Below are 21,385 nucleotides of genomic sequence, written 5' to 3'. Positions count from 1 at the left end.
GAATATGAGTTGCTGTTCCTGCAACCTTCGGGTGGCATCGTTGTGGCACTGCAGGAGGCCCAGGATGGACATGTCGTCTGAGGAATGGGAGGGGGAGTTGAAATGGTTCGCGACTGGGAGGTGCAGTTGTTTATTGCGAACCGAGCGTAGGTGTTCTGCAAAGCGGTCCCCGAGTCTCCGCTTGGTTTCCCCAATGTAGAGGAAGCCACAACGGGTACAGCGGATGCAGTATACCACATTGGCAGATGTGCAGGTGACTAGCCATGGGAAGTGCAGGGTTATAAGGTAGGGGAATGGGTGTGGGTGAGATGCTCTTCAGAGAGTTGGTGTGAACCTGATGGGCCAAATGTCCTGCTTCCACACTGTAGGGGTTCTGTGATTCTACATTCCTGATTGATGAGAGATTCAGATTGCAAATTACGTTGAGTAATTTAAATTTATCTAACCATAGATATGAGTCAGCTTCAATGTTCTTTAATTTGACAAGCTTACAAGTAAAAGAATCAATGTGTTTCAGTAACGAGTGTTGTAAAGAGATGGACATTCTGGTATTTCAGGGCAGGTAGAATGAACCCTACATCAAATGTAAGAAGTACCCAGTTTGGGAAAACATGGTGTTACCAGGCTCTGAAAAGGATCATAAGCTGTTCCTTATTGCTGTCATTCCTCACTTTAATGAAAACGTACAAGGTATGCTTCGGGAGTCCTCTGCCCTCAACAGAGAGCTGTGCTCACACCTGTGCATTTTGGAGAATCAGAGTGTAAACTTTTATTCCTATCCCCAGAGAATGGCTCTCCTAAAGGCAACTTTTCACTTGGTTGTGATTACAGAATCATCCCTTACACCAAAAACAGAGCACAAAATGCTAGGGATTAGAAAGAAGAGGACAGTGATTTCTGAAGATATCTTGAATTTTTAAAAAACCCAAGCACATTGGATGTTACATTGTTAGACATTGTGATGAATGTTCTAGTTTTCCCGATAACATGTTCACCAGAGCATTCTATTGCTTCACGTGTTTCCAACGCAGCACTAACCTTTTTGTTTGTTGTTGTGCAGCTGATATTTGAAGGTATTCGGGGGCCCAGTATAGAAGGGGACATCGCAATTGATGACGTTACTGTAACAGAAGGTGAATGCAGGAAAATAGACCAGCCTGTCAACAGTAAGTAAAAGAACTGGCTTATGACTTGTTTTCCTCTATTTCGTTTATCCATGTTTTATTCTTATTTTTCTCAGGTCTCTCCAAGCCACGCACTGGGAATTGAAAACAATTATTAGAGGCGCAGTATATTGGTGATAGTAATTATTAAACAATTTTGCCACTCCCTCAAATTCTACTTCATTTAAAAATAAAAATCAGATTAAACATAAAATGGTCAATGCTGAAGGTAAGGCCATTGAAGTGGTGCACATGGATGTCTAAAAAGCATTTAATACAGTGTCACACAACAGGTTTGTGAGGAAGGTTATAAATCATGAAGCAAAAGGGGCTTTTCTAGGCTTGAAGACAGTTTGTTTTGGAATTTCCCAGTTGTCTAACAAATATAATTGACCATGTCTCCGAGCATCTCCGCCTGGCCTGGCCTGTAACGACCCAACCTCCTGGTCACCGCCCATTTCAACTCCCCGCCCCATTCCCCCTCTGACATGTCCGTCATTGGCCTCCTCCGGTGTCGCAGCGACTCGGAACACAAATTTGAAGAACAACGCCTTATCTTCCGCCTGGGCACCCTACAGCCCAGAGGACTCAACATTGAGTTCTCCAATTTCAAATAACCTTCCCACCCATCCCCCACCTCCCCTTCCAGCCCCACCTCCTCCCTTCCATTCCACCTTTTGACCCTCCCTTCCAGCTACCAACTGGATTCATCCCTCCCATCGACCAACCAGGTCGTACCTACCACCAATGTCCACCTACCACCACCATTCCACCTCCTCCCCTCCCTTCTCCTTTGTCTGCAGCTCCCCCTACCCCCACATCCAGTCCTGAAGAAAGGTAATACCTGAAACGTTGACTGCTCCTTTCCTCCAGATGCAGCCTGGCCTACTGTGTTCTTCCAGCATCCTGTTTGTCTACTTCATAATTGATCTAGAACTTGGTGTGAAGAAAACAATTTCAAAGTTCACAGATGACACCAAACTGCATGTAATTGTAAGCTGTGAAGAGAACAATATAGAACTTCAAAAGGGTATTAACACATTGGTTGAGTAAAAAGATAGGTTGCAGATAGAAATTCAATGCAGAGAAATGTTGATATTTTTAATCAATCTGTTCATGTATGTTTTGACACATGTCTGGAGTGGGTGGGACTTGAACCCAGACTTTCTGACCCAGAGGTAGGGACCATTGCAGCACAAGAGCTCTTGCAAGGAAGTATAATGTGATACACTTTGATACAAACAACATGGTGAGATAGTATGAAGTAAAAAGTACAATTCTAAAGTGTATACAGGAGCAGAGAGACCTGGGTATACATACATGTAAATCATTAACAGTGGTGGGCAGGAAAAGAGAACTTTTAATAAAGCGCACACAATTCTAGGCATCATAAATAGGGGCATAGTGTCCAAGAGCAGGAAGGTTATGATGAACTTACATAAGACACTGGTTAGACCTCAGCTGGCGTATTGTGTACATTTGTAGGTGACACTCTATAGGAAGGATGTGAATGTGTTGGAAAGAGTGCAGAAGAAGTTTATGAGAATGGTTCCAGGGATGAGAAACTTTGTTTATGAGGAAAGATTGAATAAGTTGGGACTGTTTTACTTGAAGAGGACAATGCTAAGAGGAGATTTGATAGAAGTTTTCAAAATTATAAGAGAACACATAAACATAATCAAGAACCATAGGACACAGTCTTAAAGTGTTTTACCAAAGAAGCAGATGAGATCTGAGAAAAATTATTTCACACATAGCATATGTGGAATGCACATCATGAAGGTGTCCTGAAGATGGGATCAATGAAGGATTCAAAAGCCTATTGAATGATGACTCAAATAGAAACAAAGGAGAAACAAAGGGTAAAAAGAGGAAAGTGATACAGAGCTAAAGTGCTCAGAAAGCCAGAGTAAACCCCTTGGGTGAAATGGCCTCCTGATGCACCATAACAATTGTCGTCTCAGTGATTCATATGCGCTCAGTCTCAGACAGTGTAGTCATGTACTGCAAAGTAATAATGTATCCGAGAAACATTTTTCTTCTGTGAATTGACAATAATTTCCAGCGTAATCTTTTGTGGAAATTAGTTCCCACTCTTTTCTGAGGATTGGTAATGTTATAACCCCTGCAGAGGCTCCCATTTGATTAGGGAAAATAGGCCAGAGACTGTGTCACTTTCCTGGCTCCCTCAACTAACTTTGGGTGGGAAGAGTTGAGGACAGCCTTCCCACCCAGAAGCTGAGGTTCTTCAAAACTTTTTTACCCCAGCTCCACTGGTACTTAACATGCAGTGAGCGGGGTCTACGCCATATGCACAACCTGCCTAGGTTTACCCATGGTCTAATGAGGGGGTGGCATGGTGGCAGCCTGTGCCCAACAATATGATCCATCATATGCCTGGGCACCCACATGTCATGACAGGCACCTCCGATCAACATGAACCTGCTAGGAGGCTGTGGCGAATCCCTCTTATAAACCTTCACACCAATGATGATCCTATACCCTCAGCTTCCTGCTGTAGAGAAGGGCCAGGGCTGCCAATACAGCAAATTGATGGCCTCTGACTGGCTTCTGTCTCATGGAGGCAGGATATTGTCCTGACCACAACAAGGAGCCCAACACTGACCGATGTAAGTGCCTGATTAACAACAAATTGCAAATTGGATGTGCAGAATTGTCATTGTGGATTTGCCTCGGCTCACCAGTTGGTGAATGGAGCCAATGCATTGCGCTTTAAGTTTGGTCCCTTGACTTAGTTCCAGTCTAGTCTCCTCTAATCAAAGCTATGAATTTTGTACAGTGTTACGCTTCAGTGTCAGTGGTGCTGTATTTCAGATGAAATACTGAACTGGCAGCAGCTTATTTGTTCATTTTGATGTGAAAAAAAATCTGTGGTGATCTTTAAAGAAGAACAAAAATGTTTGTGTTCTGGTTAGCATTCATTCTTCAAGCAAATTCTTCCTTAATTTTCTAACTGTGGGACTTTACATAAGCTAACTCCCACATTTCTTTACAAAACTGAGGCAATCTATATTTCAAAAGTAATTAGTTGATCAAAGTGCTTGAGACATTCCATGGATGTGCACGTTCTCATGCAAGTCTTTCTTGTTTCTCAATGCAATTAACCTCCGCTATGGGTATTGAATGCAAGTAACCCTGCTACACTGATGTCCAGGGAGCAATCATTGTTTCAATGTACATATCAATGTTTTTCATTGCATTGACCATGTTACGTGTAACTCTGATCTCAGTGTGCTTAGCAAAAAAATGAAAGCAAAATCAAAAATTCAAGTTTGCAGCCTGGAGAAAATGAATTACATCCATCTCCCAATAATTGACATAATTGCCGCTGTTAATTTGGCAATGTTAAAATTTTATTGCCTCGTTAAATTAAGTTATAACGTCTGACTGCCATCATTATTGACTGCCAACACTTCATAGGCAGCTGGTCATTAGTTGCTAGACGTTCAGTGAACCTTGTACCAGGCTGACTTTGATGCCAGCACTTCCTTTATGAGCCATATATTTTTAGAAGGCTACAAAACGAAAACAACAAACAACATAGACCCGTTGAATCACTTTGGATTATTATCTAGAGTGGTCTGGGTAAAAAGGAAAGAGGCTGTGCTTCGCTCCACACCCCCTCTCCCAGTCAGAAGCTGGGATTTTGTTTTTCAGTATAGCTGCCAACATGTAACGTAGAACGAAATAAAGACCGAAAGAACTGTGGATGCTGTGAATCAGGAACAAAAACAAAATTGCTGGAAAAGCTCAGCAGGTCTGGCAATATCTGTGAAGGAAAAACAGAGTAGCTCAGCAGGTCTGGCAACATCTGTGAAGGAAAAACAGAGTTAACGTTTCATAACGTTTTGAAGGGTCACCAGACCCGAAATGTCAATTCTGTTTTTCCCTTCACAGATGCTGCCAGACCTTGTGTAGCACAGAACACTTGGTGGAGAATGTTAAAGGATAGTTTATTCTTGTGATATATTACAGATGAGTTCTCCTTCAAGGCTTTATTAATTTTATACAGCAATTGAGGTGTTAGGTGGATAATTCCAGCACCCAAGTTTTATGTTTCGAACACATTATGGCACAGATATAATTGACTGAATAGCCTCCTTTCATGCTCTATTTAGGTTTTAGGAAAAGAGTGAAGAAGGGTATTAATCTGGTATGGGAGCAGTAGCTTCTGGTTTGTGCGGCACTGGTACCTGCATTGGGAAATGTGGGAGCTGTACCATTGGGATGGACTTCACCTGAATAGCAATAAAGGTAGTGATAATCAAAGTATGAGAGGAAAGGACAAGGGGCAATGAAGACATACGTAAGAGCATGCCAGCAACTCAGGCTAGAGTTTACAAAAACATTAAAAATGTTGAATTAAAGGCTCTGTATCCAAATGCCTGCAGCACTCACAATAGAACAGATGAATTATTAGCTCAAATAGAAGTTCATTCATTTGATCCAAAAGCTCCTTACAAAGATGTGGTTGTAAGTAAACCGAAGCCAGGTCATGAATATCCAGAGAATGTTGCATTCAGAAAGCTCAGAAAGGAGGGGAAAGATGCTGGGATGGCTCTGTTAATTAAAGAGGCATTGATACTATAGTTCAAAGTTCAAGATGTAGAATCAATTTGGGTGGAACTAAGAAACACCAAAAAACACAAAACTTTGGTATGAGGTGCCAAATATCAGCAACAATGCAAATCACGGTATAAATCCAGAAACAAGAGGTATATGTAACAAAGTAATACAGTAATCATGAGAGATTTCAACCTGCAAATAGACTAGGTAGTCCTAATTGATGCTTATGCTGTGCAAGATGAATTCTTGAAATATTTGCTTCTAGAGCAGTATATATTAAGGAATCAATGAGGGAACAGGCTTTTTAAAATCCAGGATCATGCAATGAACATAGACTAGTTAATAATCTTGTTCAAAAATGTGTAAGCACAATATGATAGAATTTTATGTTAAGTTTGAAACTGGTGTAGTTGTAGTAGAAGCTAGGATCTTAAATCTAAACCAAGGAACTATGAAATGATCAGCAAAAATTTAGCTCTGATGGATTGAGAAACTAAATTAAAAGATGTGGTAGAGAGGCAATAGATAACATTTACAACAAAAATATGTTCCTTTATGCACAAAGATCAAGCAAGGAAAGTGTTCCAACCATGGTTAATGAGACTTGTGAAGCTGGCAAATGGTAAATATGAGGACTGGGAGCATTTTAGAATTCTTTAAGTAAGGGTCAAGGACATAATAAAGGGAAAATACAATGTAAGAGTAAACCAACAAGAAACATAAAAATAGACTGCTATTGATACATAAAAAGGAAAGGATCAATGAAAACAAATTTGGCGCATTACAAGTGGAGTCAGGAGAATTTATAATGGAAAATAAGAAAATGGCAAAGAAGATAAACAAATATTTTATCACTATTCAAGTGGGAAAACACCACAAACCTCCCATAAAAATGGAGAATCTAGGGACTCCTGGAAATGAGAAATTTCAGGATATTAATATTAGTGAAATAATAGCACTAAAGAAATGAATTGGACTTAAAGTAGATGAATCCCCTGGAGTTGATGATCTACATCCCAGAGCATTGAAAGAGGTGGCTGTTGAGATAATAGAAGCATTGGTGGTCATCTTTCAAAATTCTGTGGATTCTGAAATGGTCCCTGCAGGTAAGTGGCAAGTGGCAAATGGTGACTAAAGCTCTGTTAGCCTAATATTAGTTGTGGGGAAAATATTGAAATCATACTAAAGGATGTGACAAGAGGCATACTTTGAAAATAGAATCAGGTAGAGTCAACATGAATCTGATGATGTATCTAGCAGAATAGACAAGGGGTTATTGTTGGATTGTGACATTGTTTAATATTGTTAAATTTTCAGAAAACTTTTGATAAGGTGCCACACAAGATGCCAGTAAACAAAACTAATGCTCATGGAATTCGGGGAAATATGCCATCATGGATTGAGAACCAGTTAACAGACACAAAGAGTAGAAGTAAATGGGTCATTTTCAGGTTAGCAGGCTGTGACTAGAGGGACTAGGGCCCCCCATTGTTCACAATATCAATGAGCTAGCTATGATGATTAAATGCAAGATTTCCAAGTTTGTAGATGACACTAAACTGGGTAGCAATGTGAGTTGTGAGGAGGATGTAAAGACATTTAAAGGATATTTGGAAAGGCTAAATGAGTGGGCATAAATTTGGCAGATGGAATAAACCATGGAGAAATGTGAGGTCATCCAAGGAAGACAAAAATGTAGATTATTGCTTAAATGGTGAAAAGTCGGCAAATATTGCACTTCAAAGAGACTTGGTTCACTTGTGCATGACTCATTGAAACTGAACATGTTAGATGCAGCAAACATTTAAGAAGACAAATGGTATGTCAGCCTTTATCACAAGAGGATTGGAATGTAGCAGTAAAGGTGATTTACTGTAATTATACAAAAGTTTGGTGAAATTACATCTGGAATATAACAGTTTCTGTCCCATTACCAAAGAAAAGAGATGCTTGCCATGGAGGAAGTGCAATAAGTGTCCACTAGCTAGTTCCTGGAATGAAAAAAAAATGTCCTATAGGGAAAGGTTAAGTAGACCAGATCTAGAAGAATGAAAGGTGATCTCATTCAACCATCCAAAATTCTTACAGGGATCAACAGAATTGATGTATGAAAGATGTTTCCCTTGGCTGGCAGGTCTAGAACCAGGGGACATAGCCCCAAAATAAGTGGTAAGCCTTTTGGAAGTAGAATAAGGAGAATTTTTTTCACTGAGAGTGGTGTTTCTTCAGAATTCTCTGGCCCAGAGGATAGTGGAGGCTCAGTAATTGAGTATGTTCAAGGCTGACATCAATAGATTTCTACATATTAAAAATATCAAGGGGATAGTGTGAGCATATGGTGTTGAAGTGGAAGATCACCCATGATCTCATTGAGTGGTGGAGCAGTCTTTTTTTTATGTTCTTATATTCTTTTTTATTTCTATGATTACTATGGTGAGTCAAATTCTTTTGAGGAGTTAATCAGCATTTGATAATGACACTTCAACAATATTCCTCCATATAGAGGAGCTGGTAAGTGATAAGATGCTGCAGGCCAGCAACACAATTGACAGCATTAGAAAATAAACTGAGAACCAAGCTCATGTTTGTTCAGCGGTTTAAAGCGTGAGCGTGAAGAGTACATTGCCAGGATTTGTGTTTCTGTAATCTGAACAAGTAGTCTTTTTCTGATGATGCCAAATACAACTCTGTTTGCTTCATAGTTTATGTTTGCCATAATTTTCTGCATCGTAAGTTTTCAAAAGGTTATCTTTGTGATACATGCCCCCTACAAAGAAACAAATGTGAAGACTAGTTTTTCACAGTGAGCATACAGAAAGAATTGAACATTTTGCAGAATATTTTTTGTTTCATTCACAATGGTTTTGGCACCATGTGTGGATTGCCCTGTCTAAGAATAAGAACCATTTTGGTCAGCGTCCAGTGGATAACCATGTAATTATCGCAATTCAAAAAACAGTGACAACACTGGCATATCAGGATCAAAGGCTTGCTTTGAAGCCTATCACATGATTTAACCACGCCATAATGAAACATACATTTAAGAAAATGAAAATTAGCCCTAGATTTTAATTGCATTTCTTCACATTGGTCACTCAAAATATCTGAAGGGTAGACCAAAATTCAGAACTATTTCTCGTTACAGACATTACCTGAACCTTGAGGGAACAGATTGAAAGACAGCCTATTTCAGTTGCTTTTACAAGGATTGCAACTGTCTCTGTAATGGTTACTCTCCAATCATACAATGAAAAGTCAATTTTCTATTTTCATGTATGAGCTAATCGTCTGGAAGAAATCTGAAGATACGGTCATTTAATTTATTGATGTTTGCGAGGCCTTGTTGTGCAAGGATTGGCTGCTGTGTTTCCTAAATTATAACCGTGAAAAATAGTTGTTGCTTTTGCAACTCCTGAATGTGTGAACTATGCATTAATATTCCTTTTTTTTTTGTTCTTCCTTACTTTCTCCCTTCTCTCTTTCCTTCATTCATTCCTTTCTTCTTTTGTTCATTCAACTTTATTCCTTCTTTCTCTGCTTCATTCTTCCTGTGTTCTGCCCTTACTTTCTTCCTTTATAAGATCTTGAGCAGATTGGATATGGTGGATGCCCAGAGGATATTCTGTCTTGTGGAGGAGACTCAAACTAAAGGACATAGTTGAACAATAAGGTTTCCTTTTTAAGACAGAAGGAGGAGAATTTTTTTCTGTCAAATACCCACCTTGAAAAAGTTCTCCTCCTCCCTCCAGAAAGACCTCAGTGGATCTCTCTCCCACTGCAACCCTCTGGTAAACTGAACTATCACCATCCCACCTACCTTTCCCAGCCCCACCCCTCCTTTCTCTATTTATTTATGAGCTCCCTTCCCCCTCCCCCATTTCTGAAGAAGGATCCCAACCCGAAACGTCAGCTTTCCTGCTCCTCTGATGCTGCCTGGCCTGCTGTGTTCCTCCAGCTCCAAACTGTTATATCTATTACCATAAGGAACTGTCTACCACAGAAGATAGCAAGGCCATATCTTTATCTAATTCAGCCATGAATGAATTTAGATTTTTGATAGACAAGGAATTCAAGGGTTATGGGTTGCTATCAGGAAAAGGAGTTAAGACCAGGTCGGCTATAATCATATTGAATGGTGCAATAGAGTCAAAGAATCAAATGGTCTACACTTCCGACTCGGAACTTACAACTTTCCCTTCTTACTTTCTTCTCTCCTCTCTACAAAGAATGGATGTTGTCTTTGTAAGTCTGGATGATTAATAGCAAAGGAAAGAAATCACATATAAAACAATCATTATTGGTCTCAGATACAGTGATTCCTCTCAGACAAATTACCTCTAGCCAGATAATCCTAACTAACCAAAGGGGTGAGATAAAAATCTACCCACTGCTATACAAAGTTTATACTTTTAGCAATCACAATTTTTAGCCTTTAACAAAATGTTTTTTTCTTTGAAAATCTCTATTATTAATGAAAGCAGCATTTTTCAAAAACAGGTTTGCACCTTTAAAGAAATTTACTAATGTCCATTTTTTCTCAAAATAGATTTAAAAACTGGTGGTGAAGCCTCCGTATTAATACATATATGGCTGTTTCCAGTCACTCTTCTCATTGCCATGCTAAGCCATCGAAGGTGACCTTATTATGGCAGAGGCTGTGAAAAGATTCATCAGGCATTGCACAAAGGATGAATCTTTATCCATGGACCTTTGAGAATAATTACCAAAGATTCATCAGCTGATTGCAGACTCAAACTGTACATGTGATGGTGGAAGGCATCATGGGATCGGGAAGGATGCCGGAATTAAACAAAACAAATTAAAAAATGTATATGTGTAAAGTGGTGAACCCAAGAAAGAGAAGAGCTTTCCATGTTGCCTCAGAGGGATTTGAAAATACAACTGCATCAAGATGGACTCTGAAAAGAGCTATAGAAATCCTGTCAAAGCACAAAGATCTGGCTAGTTTTATTACAGTTGGATGGAGATGCTTGTCATCAGGAGACATAATGGCTGACCAACAAAGGGATTTCCTACTGGAAACAGGGTAAAAGAAGTGCTGACAATTACTTGCCTTCAGAGTTTTCAGCAAAGCATTCGATAACTGTGGCTGTCTATTCTGCTGTGAATACCTGATCTCTCAACCGTCTGTAGCAAATGTTTTATTCCTTTCCCACCTCTTCACTGTTAGCTTTGCTGTGCTTTATTATATGTTTGGTGTCTCTGCATGCATTTCTGCCCACTGTATGTGAACTGGGGCTCAAATAGTACTGGGCTATATAAGAGTAGCTTGTGGCCACGATAACACAACCAGTCATCTGTCTGAAGTGAGGAACCTAAACCACCCACTGTTCATGACATGCCATAAAACTAAGTGCCTTCAATTTGGAAAAAAAAGTATGTAGAAGAATTGCCTGAATCATTTAAATACAAAACACTTTGCACTGCTAATAATGGAGTGTGTGGAACCTTTTGTATATGTGTTGCAGCTGATTCCTAGAACTAACAGGCAAGGAAAGCAAACAACCACTGCATCGTTCCTCCAAGAGAAACTCGAGTTACAATCAAAGTCCTTGGACAAGGCATTCAGTTAAAGCCATCAAGGTGGCTTGCAACCTGCGATCCCATGAAAAATTGGGAGCACCACTTTGTACAGTTATTGAGTGCAAATGCGATGACCAGAGCAAAGGTCTCTGGAAATGTGCACAATGCAGAAGTAGCAAACAGATGATGGATTGTACTTATTTACAGTAATCTCCATTCAGATTGAAAAATAGGCAGTCTGTGTGAAACTGCTTTAGTGACAAGACAAACTGTGCAGAATCACCCTGTGATTTTTAAGCTTGCAAGCACGGAATTTTCTTTGGGATTGAAGACTTGATGCAAGACTGCAAGAAGGCAACATGCCTCTGCCCCATTATCCAAATCTGTGCCGATTGTTACATCTTATTTTCCTACTTTAACAGGGGTGGAAAATGTAATGTTGCCTTTGGAACTCAAGACGAAAAGGACAAGGTCACAATCAAGTCACATGAAAACACTTCAGACCTTAGCCAAGTGGTCTCAAATTGTTCTTGACTACTCTCATCTTGCTGGTTTTAAAATTCTGTGATCCTTTTTGTTTAAATTATTTGATCTTTTAAATTAATTCAAAAAATACTTTTTAGTATAAAGATTGCATAATTATACACTCTGAAATCCCAAGCATTGACAAAAAAAAACTATATGCAAGAATTTGGATTAGAATTATAAACAAAACAGCATTGGAGAATTTGTGTGATCCAGAGCATTGATATAAAAAGCACAAGATGTAATAAATGATGATGAGGCTTGAAGTTTTATTTTAAATTCCATAGAAAATGTGTCCATATTCAAGACAATATGGCTGCCGAGATGATTTTTCATTCATGTTCAATAAACCTCTTTTCAGGTATGGTGTGACTTATTGCATGTCTGATTGCTCAAATGGGAGATTTTAATTAAAACAGAGATCTAATGAGATTCTACTAAGCCCTTAAACTTGCAAAGTTATGTTTTTTTCTGCAGAATTCATTTGCTCATTCCCACAGCTAACCTCAGCTCTGGTACATTGCATTTGATGTGGATTTCTCTGAATCCTTTCTCAAAAACTATTCTTGTGTTATTTAATCTCATTTTTTCTTTATATCATTGTCTTATTCATTTGTGAAATAGCAAGTTTCCTGTAGCCCTCAATCCAACTGTTCACATGACTCTCGTCAATCATTTCCATTTGCTGTTTTTGACTAAAAACAATGTTTAGTTTACCAAATTCACAAATTGAGCTGAAATAATAGTATTCTTTTTATTAAGCAATTGTAATAATCATCACTGGCCTCCTTGATTAAATAGGCTAATAATTTCAGGGAAAGAAAATTTCCTGTTATCTTTGTGTTGTAGATCTGGCTCGTTTCAAGTATTTTTCTGTCTGCTTTTCTAATAGATAAATGAGCTTTTTTTTTCTCTATCTAGAATTAGCCGCAAGAGAATTACAAATTTCAAACAAAAGCAGCTGATGACAAAAATGATAACTGGTACAAATACAATACCATGGTTTTTTTTGTAGTCTTTCATTTGATTTCCAGTTGGTGTGGACCACTGCAAGTATTCACATTGAAATTGCAGTTATCACTTTTCTCAGGCCATTTATACAGCTATATTAAAAACTGTAAAACTTTACAAGTGTATTGTCTCTTGTTTGAATTTTGAATGATTCCTCCCAATGTCATAGCAATTTGACTTGAATTTTAAAGCCAGTGAACTGCATTGAGGAAAGAAAAAAGCCTAATTCACTTGTGATTGACCAATGCAAACTCAAAGCATGCCCACTTGAAAGAGATACTGCAATGTTGCAGATATTAAATTGTCTGAAGTGGACGATGAGAGTGGGCGATTGTAAAAATTAGACCAGAATGCATTGCACCTTTTACAGGTTCCAAACCAGGTCACATTCACAAGTGAGGATCTCCTCTGTCTCATCATCATCATCTTTCCAGAGTGGTTTGGGCTGCAAAAAGTGTTTAAGTTAAATCCTAAAATAATAAAGCTTGCCCTGCTGTTGATCAGAAAAAAACACATATTCATGGTCGTACAAATGGTGTTGTTCAAGCAAAAGCTTAAGGAAAAAAATGAGTGGAAAAGCCCATTCTGACCACTTAAGGATAAAACCAGTATTCCTGCAGCAAAGTTATCTGTTGGTAGATTTCAATTAGTTTAACTGACAGTTCAATATATTGTGGGAATTTTAAAATCTCTTCGTTGAAAAATCTAAGCACAACTGTTATGAATTTCTAATTAAAAATTGAAAGTTCTCAGTTTAGATTGGAAAATCTCAAATCTGCTGAATTATATTATAGATGGGGCATGTAATTTAGTATTTTTCACTAAACCTTTCTTTCTTTGATGAATACAACAAAGATAAATCTAGATGTATACAAAAGGTTAACATTTAGACTAGAGCCATAAGAGATACTGCAGCTCATACAAACGTACTCAACAGCTGAGAAGGATTCTAAGTATTATCATTCTCCGTTTTTATCTGGAAGTGCTCCCAAAAGCTAATACCTGCTGCTTTCATTGTTTTCACAGTGAGAACTATCAGAATGTAAAATTACTGTTGCCACTGAAAAAACACATGCTTTTACTTACCTTAGTGCACAACAACTTTTGGCTATCAGAATTAGTGTGTAAGAAGAATCTAACCGCACCTTATCTCAGAGTCATTAACAAATGGTAAAGATACGTGTAGCCTTATAACTTGCGTCATTTAGTTCAAAATACTTCTCAAGGTAATCCAAATCTAACCTTTGCAGTAATCACTTCAATTTTATTTAATTACCTCGATATTATCAATGACAAATGTGACGTATTTTTGTTAATCCTTGTGGCTTTTACTGAATGGTGAGCTGTGACTAAGAACACAGACTGCTAATCACATCCATATGCTGTAAAGGTAGACAGCTGTGAAGCAATTGCAATGGCTCTGGGACCTATTTTACCTTAGTGAGTAATGAACAAACCATTTCAACATTTGTAACCGTATCTGGTCACACATACAAATGTTGGTATGGTTTTGCGTGTACTGGTTTTTTAGCCAGCTTTGCTGAAATGCATCTGGATATGGGTGGCTAGTTATATAATCAGTTGTACTAATTATCAGAGTTAGCTGCACATTTCTGTCCATTTTGTGTAATTATCTATTTTAATTTTATTCACAATTAGTGCACGCCTTTGGGAGAAGAGTATTTTTGTAAACTAACTGTCATTTTCATTATCAGTCATGCAAGTAATTCTGAATTTTTCCAACACTGCCTTAAGATTCACTACATCCAGTGCAAATCAGTACTTATCCAGACACATCATCTGACCACCTGCTTCTATTTGATATGTTTTGGATCATATAGAATTGATGACTAGAAAAGGCACATTGAAAAAGCGGCACTTACCAAACTTTTCCCCACTGTGATTCCATTCCAAGGTTTGAAAATTACAAGGACCTCACAATAAGGGTTCTGGGACCAGAGACTTGGGGAGGTATGAGATTGAGGTGGGGCACAAGGATTTAAAGAGGCCTTGAACTGAAAGTTGCAAGCTAGAATTTGGGAAGCCCAGCACTAAAGTATTAGAGGTATCTAAGGGTGTAGACAAGTTCACAATTAGTTCCTTTGCTTCATGTATCACGTACGGGGAAGAACAGTTGTGATTTATACCATTGAAAAGCATTCTCAATATGATCATTATCCTTGCATGAAGATGAATTGATGATTAACAGACAGTGGATATAAACCCATATTGTTTCAGCATAAATGGAACAATTTCTGTTATTTTTTAAAACTACCTTTACTTCAGGTAAACTTAGAAAATAACAGGTCAGTAACATGACACAACTAAAATTAAGCAGTTATGAAGAATTATAATTCATTTTTATGTATGTTAGCACTGTTTATCTGTTTGCTTATTCCATATGTTTCTTAATGGCCACTTAATTTACAAGGCAAGTGAAATCTGTAATGGGAAGTGTAATAATTTTGATTTTAAAAACCAGTTTCCACATCTAGTACTCTCAGGTCAATTATAACATTGGTTATAAGCAGGCTTATGCTCCCTTTTCTGTATCTAGCAAACAGACTGTAGCCAAAAATTCACACAATGTTTCAGTGTCCTGTATCAGATAACCTAACAGCCTCCCAGAGCAAGGCTCTCAGTTTTTCGGGTACTAATCAAAGCTGAAGTCAAACCGGTTTCAAAAGATGATACAATGGTGAGTGAATCCTGTGAATGGCTCATCTCAGTTTTGTTTTGGACTCATTGTGCCATGAAACTTGATGAAATCTCAAGGAATGAGTTTGCCAGAGATATTGCTGGAAAATTCCTTGGAGCTTCTCCTACTTTGCTGTTGTAACTTCACAAGTAACATGGGTCAAGAGGTGAAATAACAGCAGACTGATATCACTGGCATTGGCCCCATTGTGCAGTACACTGAAAATGAATTTATAAACGTCATTAAAATAAGGTAATTGAAACATGTCATAACTGTATCTTTGCAGATATCACCTCTGTTTCATGACAGTTCCAGGTTAGCTACCTTCCTTGAGTCAATAACACTTAAACTTTTTGCTAAGTGCACTTTTTAATGTTAATTTGAATTGCTGATAATTGATCTTTGAAATTAGATTAATCAAAACATGTTTAATAGGCCACCCCCTGGCACAAATATATGGTAGATATGTTAAGTTATGTATAACTCAGCATTTATGTAAACAACACAGATTTTTTTGTTGATTCGTGACTCATGGGCATCGCTGGCTGGTCAACGTTTATTGCCCATCCCTAGTTCTCCTTGAGAAGGCGGGGCACTGCCTTCTTGAACCGTTGCAGTCCACGTGCTGTAGGTAGGTCTACAATGCCCTGAGGGAGGGAATTCCAGGATTTTGACACAGCGACAGTAAAGAAACAGCAATATATTGCCATATCAGGATGTGAGTGGCTTGGAAGGATATATGTTCCCAAATATCTGCTGCCCTTGTCCTTCTGGATGAAAGTGGATGTGGTTTTGAAAGGTGCTGGCTGAGGATCTTTGGTGAATTTCTGCAGTGTATCTTGTAGATAGTACACACTGCTGCTACTGAGTGAGTGTGGTAGAGAAATTAGATGTGATGCCAGTTAAGCAGGCTGCTTTGTCCTGGATGGAGTCAAGCTTTTTGAATGTTTCTAAAGCTGTACCTATCAAGGCAAGTAGGGATTATTCCATCACACTTCTTTGATCACCCAGGCTTGTTCCTTGTCGATGGTGGACAGTCTTCAGGGAGTCAGGATGTGACATACTCACCCTAGTATTCCTAGCTTCTGATCTGCTCTTGTAGCCACTGTGTTTATGTGGTGAGTTCAGTTGAGTTTTTGGTCAATGGTAACCGCCAGGATGTTAATAGTGGGGGATTCAGTGATGGGAACACCAGTGAATGTCACGGGCTGGTGGTTAGATTGTCTCTTTTTGTAGATGGTTATGCCTGGCATTTGTGTGGTGAAAATGTTACTTGCCATTTGCCAACCCAAGCCTGGATATTGTCCAGATCTTGTTGCATTTGAACAGTATCTGAGGAGTTGCGAGTGGTACTGAACATTGTGCAATCATTAGTGATGACCCCTACTCCTGACCTTTGGTGGAATGAAGGTCATTCATGGAACAATTGGAGATGGTTGAGCCTTAGACACTACTCCCTGAGGCATGCCTGCAGAGATGTCCTGGAGCTGAGATGACTGACTCTAACAAACAGTTTCCTGTATGCCAGGTATGACTCCAACCACCAGGGCGTTTGCCCCCTAATAGCCATTAATTCTAGTTTTGCTAGGGATGCTTGATACCATACTTGGTTGAATGCAGCCTTGATATAAAAGGCTGTCACTTTCAGCTCACCTCTGGAATTCAGCTCTTTTGTCCATGTTTGAACCAAGGCTGTAACGAGGTCAGGAGCTGAGTGGCCCTGGCAGAATCCAAACTGGCATCAGTGAGCAGGTTATTGCTGAGCAGCTATTACTTGACAGTACTGTTGATGACACCTTCCATCACTTCACTTATGATCAAGAATAGACTGATGGGGCAGTAATTGGCCGGGTTGGATTTGTCCTGCTTTGTGTGTACAGGACATACTTGGACAACTTCCCACATTGTCAGGTAGATGCCAGTGTTGTAATTTACTAGAAGAGCTTGACTAGGGGAGTGGCAAGTTCTGGAGCACGAGTCTTCAATACTATTGCTAAAATGTTGTCAGGGCCCGTAGCCTTTGTAGTATCCAGTTCCTGCAATCCTGTCTTGATAGCACATAGAGTGAATCGAATTGGCTGAAGATTGGTATCTGTAATGTTGAGGACCACAGGACGAGGCTGAGATGGATTATCCACTCAGCACTTCTGGCTGAAGATTGTTGCGAATGCTTCAGTCTTATCTTTTGTACTGATGTGGTGGGCTCTTCCATCATTGAGGATGGGGATATTCCATCCAACTCCTCCAGTGAGTTGTGTAATTATTCACCACCATGCACCAACTGGATACGGCAAGACTCCAGAGCTTAGGTCTAATCTGTTGGTTGTGGGATCGCTTAGCTCTATCTATCACTTGCTGATTATGCTAATTGGTAGCTTCAACAGGTTGGCATCTAATTTTTAGGTATGCCTGGTGCTGTCCCTGGCATGCCCTTCTGCACTCTCCAATGAATCAGGGTTGTGCCCCTGCCTTGATGGTAGTGGTTGAGTGGGGGATATGCCGGGCCATAAGGTTACAGATTGTGCTGGAGTACAATTCTGCTGCTGTTGATAACCCACTGCACCTCATGGGTGCCCAGTCTTGAGTTTTTGGAACTGTTTAAAATCTGTCTCATTTACCATGGTGATAGTGCCACACAAAATGATGAGGGGTATTCTCTATGTGAAGATAGAAATGTATCTCCACAAGGACTGTGCAATTGTCACTCTTAATGATGCTGTCATGGACAGATGCATCTGCAAGTGGCAGATTGGTAAGGGTGAGATCAAGTATGTTTTCTCCCCTTGTTGGTTCTCTCACCACCTGCTGCAGAACCTGTCTAACAACTATGTCCTTTAGACCCTGACCAGCTTGATCAGTAATGTTGCTGCTGAGCCACTCGTGGTGGTGGACATTGAAATCCCCCACTAAGAGTACACTTTGTGCCCTTGCCATCCTCAGTGCTTCCTCCAAGAGTTGTTCAACATGAAGGAGTACTGATTCATCAGCTGAGGGAAGACGGTATGTGGTAGTCAGCAGGCGGTTTCCTTGCCCATGTTTAACATGAAGCTATGAGACTTCATGGGGTCCGGCATCAATATGGAGGACTCCCAAGGCAACTCCTTCCCGACTGTATCCCACTGTGCCACCACCTCTGTTGCGTCTGTCCAGTCGTGGGACGGGACATATCCAGGGATGGTGTTAGCAGTGTCTGGGATATTGTCTGTAAGGTATGATTCCATGACAATGACTAAATAAGACTGTTGTTTGACTAATCTGTTAGTCAGCTCTCTTCATTTTGGCAGTAGCCCCCTGATGTTAGGAGGAGGTTGCAGTATCGGGCTGTTTCTGTCATGTGGTCTTTTCCAGTACCTGGGTCGATGCCTTGTGATCGTTCTCTTTTCATTTAGAGTCATAGAGTCATACAGCACGGAAACAAACCCTTCAGTCCAACTAGTCCATGTCGATCATAATCCCAAATTAAACTAGTCCCACTTGCCTGCACTTGGCTCATATCCCTCTAAACATTTCTTATTCATGTACTTATCCAAATGTCTTTTAAACACGGTTACTATACCCATATCTGTAACTTCCTCTTAAGTTCATTCCAAGCACGAATGTGTAAAAAAAACTGCCTCTCATGTCTTTTTTAAGTTTTTCTCCTCTCACCTTAAAAATATGACCCCAGTCTTGAAATCCCCCACCCTAGGGAAGAAAAACACCTGCCATTCACCTTTTTACACACTTTATGATTTTATAAGCCTCTATTAAGGTTACCCCTCAAACTCCTATGCTTCAGTGAAAAATATCACAGTCTATCCAGCCTCTCCTCATAACTCAAACCCTCCATTCCCAGCAACCACCTGGTAAATTCCTCTATACTCTCTTCAGTTTAATGATATCCTTCTTATAACAGGACAACCATACTGGGCACACTACTCCAGAAGAGGCCTCACCAACGGCCTGCACAAACGCAACATGCCGTCCCGACTGCTATACTCAAAAGTTTAAGCCATGAAGGCAAACATGCTAAATGCCTTATTAACCACCCTGTGTACATGTGATGCAAGCTTCAAAGAATTATGTACCAGAAACCTTGGATCTCTCAGTTCTACAGCCCTCTCTAAGGCTCTACTTTTAATTGTATAGGCCCTGTCCTTGTTTGTTTTACTGAAACGCAATTCCTGGCATTTATCCAAATTAAACTCCATCTGTCACTCTTCAGCCCTTTGACCTAATTGATCAAGATCTCTTTGTAATCTTGGATAAACTTCTTTACTGTCCACTATGCCACCAATTTTGGTGTCATCCACAAATTTACTAATCATGTCATCTATACTTACATCCAAATCATTTATATAAATCACAAAAAAGTGGACCCAGCACTGATCCCTGTGGAACCCTGCTTATAACAGGCCTCCAGTCCAAAAAAACTATTCTCCACCATTACTCTCCGTCCCCTGCAGTTAAGCCAATTTTGTGTCTAATTGACAAGCTCTCCCTGAATCCCACTTGATCTAACTTTACTAATTAGTCTACCATGTAGAACCTTGTCAAAGGCTTTACTAAAGTCCAAGTAAACAATGTCTACTGCTTTGCCCTCATCAATCTTTTTGGTTATTTCCTCAGAAAACGCAATCAAGTTTGTAAGATATGATTTCCCTCGCACAAAACTATGCTGACTAATCATTCCTTGCCTCTCCAAATACATATAAATCCTATCATTCAAAATCAGCTTCAACAACTTACCTGTCACTAGGCTGCAAATGGTGCTGGGCCAGAAATAGTTGAGCATTGCAGGGACTGCAGCAAGGGCAAGCTCTGCATGAAGCCCTCTACCAATTTGGAGCTAGGTTCCTGTCTGCTCCTTATAGTGACAGCAGGCTCCCTGGCAGAGCAGCCAATATACCCAGGATCTTGGTGTATATGCGTATCAACACTCTCCAGCATGCTGTCCCATCATGACTGTGATCTAAGTCCATGGCAGGATTTCCTGTCTGCAACCCCATACTCTGCTGAACTGGCACACAACCAGTCTTTTCCCCCTGGTCTAGCTTTTGTTTTATGTCCATTTGATTCAACACATACAGATCCCAACTCTATACCAGCCTCTGCACCAACTACAGTGACAATATCTAAGCTATTGGCTGTAAGAGTCAGATGAAAAGGTGTTTCCCCATCAACTGTGGAACCGCTATTGTTTTCCTGGGTGTACTGCACCTGGGGAGGCAGCAAGGTTTAAAAATCTCTCTAAAAATATAAAATCAGAAGGGGAAGTTTTGTGTGAGAGAAAGAGGTGGGTGGCAAACCGATTATTTTAGACTATTATAGAGAAAGGTTTTAGTGATATTCCAGACAGGAAGTGAGGTGATAAATTCCTGAAAAGGACTTGAAGCTGAGTTTGTTTAAAGAAAGCTGAAGGAATAAGTTATCAGAGATTCCAGGTTAAAGACAGATTACCTTAAACTTATTGAAGTGTTAGAGAAAAGGATTCAGATATTAGTACTCTCCAAGGGTCACTACCGGCTGCTACACAAGGTTTTATTTTAATATTGTAAAATAGTATTTTGGGATTAATGATTTACTAATTGTTTGGAACTCGTTGAATCAAGTAATAAGTAAATTGTATTCTTATGTTTTATCTTTACTTCCTTATGCTTAATAAATCTGTTTTATTGTTAAAACAAAATCTACAATGTTATGTTCATCTGCCTCAGTGTGAGACTACCTCTTAAATACCAGAAGTGAACAGTGAATAGCAAGGGGGTGAAATGTTGTTAGGATAGGCAGGAATGTAGACTTGAGATTACAATCTGATCAAACATGATCGTATTGAATGGTAGGTCAGTCTAAAGGGGCAGGACAGCCTACTCCTGAT

At 39.6% G+C, this 21,385-nt stretch overlaps 1 protein-coding gene across 1 annotated transcript in view; it reads left to right on the top strand.

Annotated features, from left to right (window-relative positions):
• The window catches only part of mdga2a (MAM domain containing glycosylphosphatidylinositol anchor 2a), a 570,544-nt gene extending 557,728 nt beyond the window's left edge, over positions 1-12,816 (top strand). Inside the window, exons 16-17 of the mRNA XM_048600082.1 lie at positions 1,061-1,166; positions 10,297-12,816. Coding sequence (XP_048456039.1) covers positions 1,061-1,166; positions 10,297-10,388 — 198 coding nt within the window. The 3' untranslated portion in view covers positions 10,389-12,816. The remainder of the gene's footprint in view (positions 1-1,060; positions 1,167-10,296) is intronic.
• Positions 12,817-21,385: the final 8,569 nt, after the last annotated feature.

The sequence above is a fragment of the Rhincodon typus genome, chromosome 8, assembly GCF_021869965.1.
Source record: "Rhincodon typus isolate 14 chromosome 8, sRhiTyp1.1, whole genome shotgun sequence".
In the NCBI taxonomy this organism is placed as follows: Eukaryota; Metazoa; Chordata; class Chondrichthyes; order Orectolobiformes; family Rhincodontidae; genus Rhincodon; species Rhincodon typus.
This window is presented reverse-complemented; position numbering and strand designations above follow the sequence as displayed.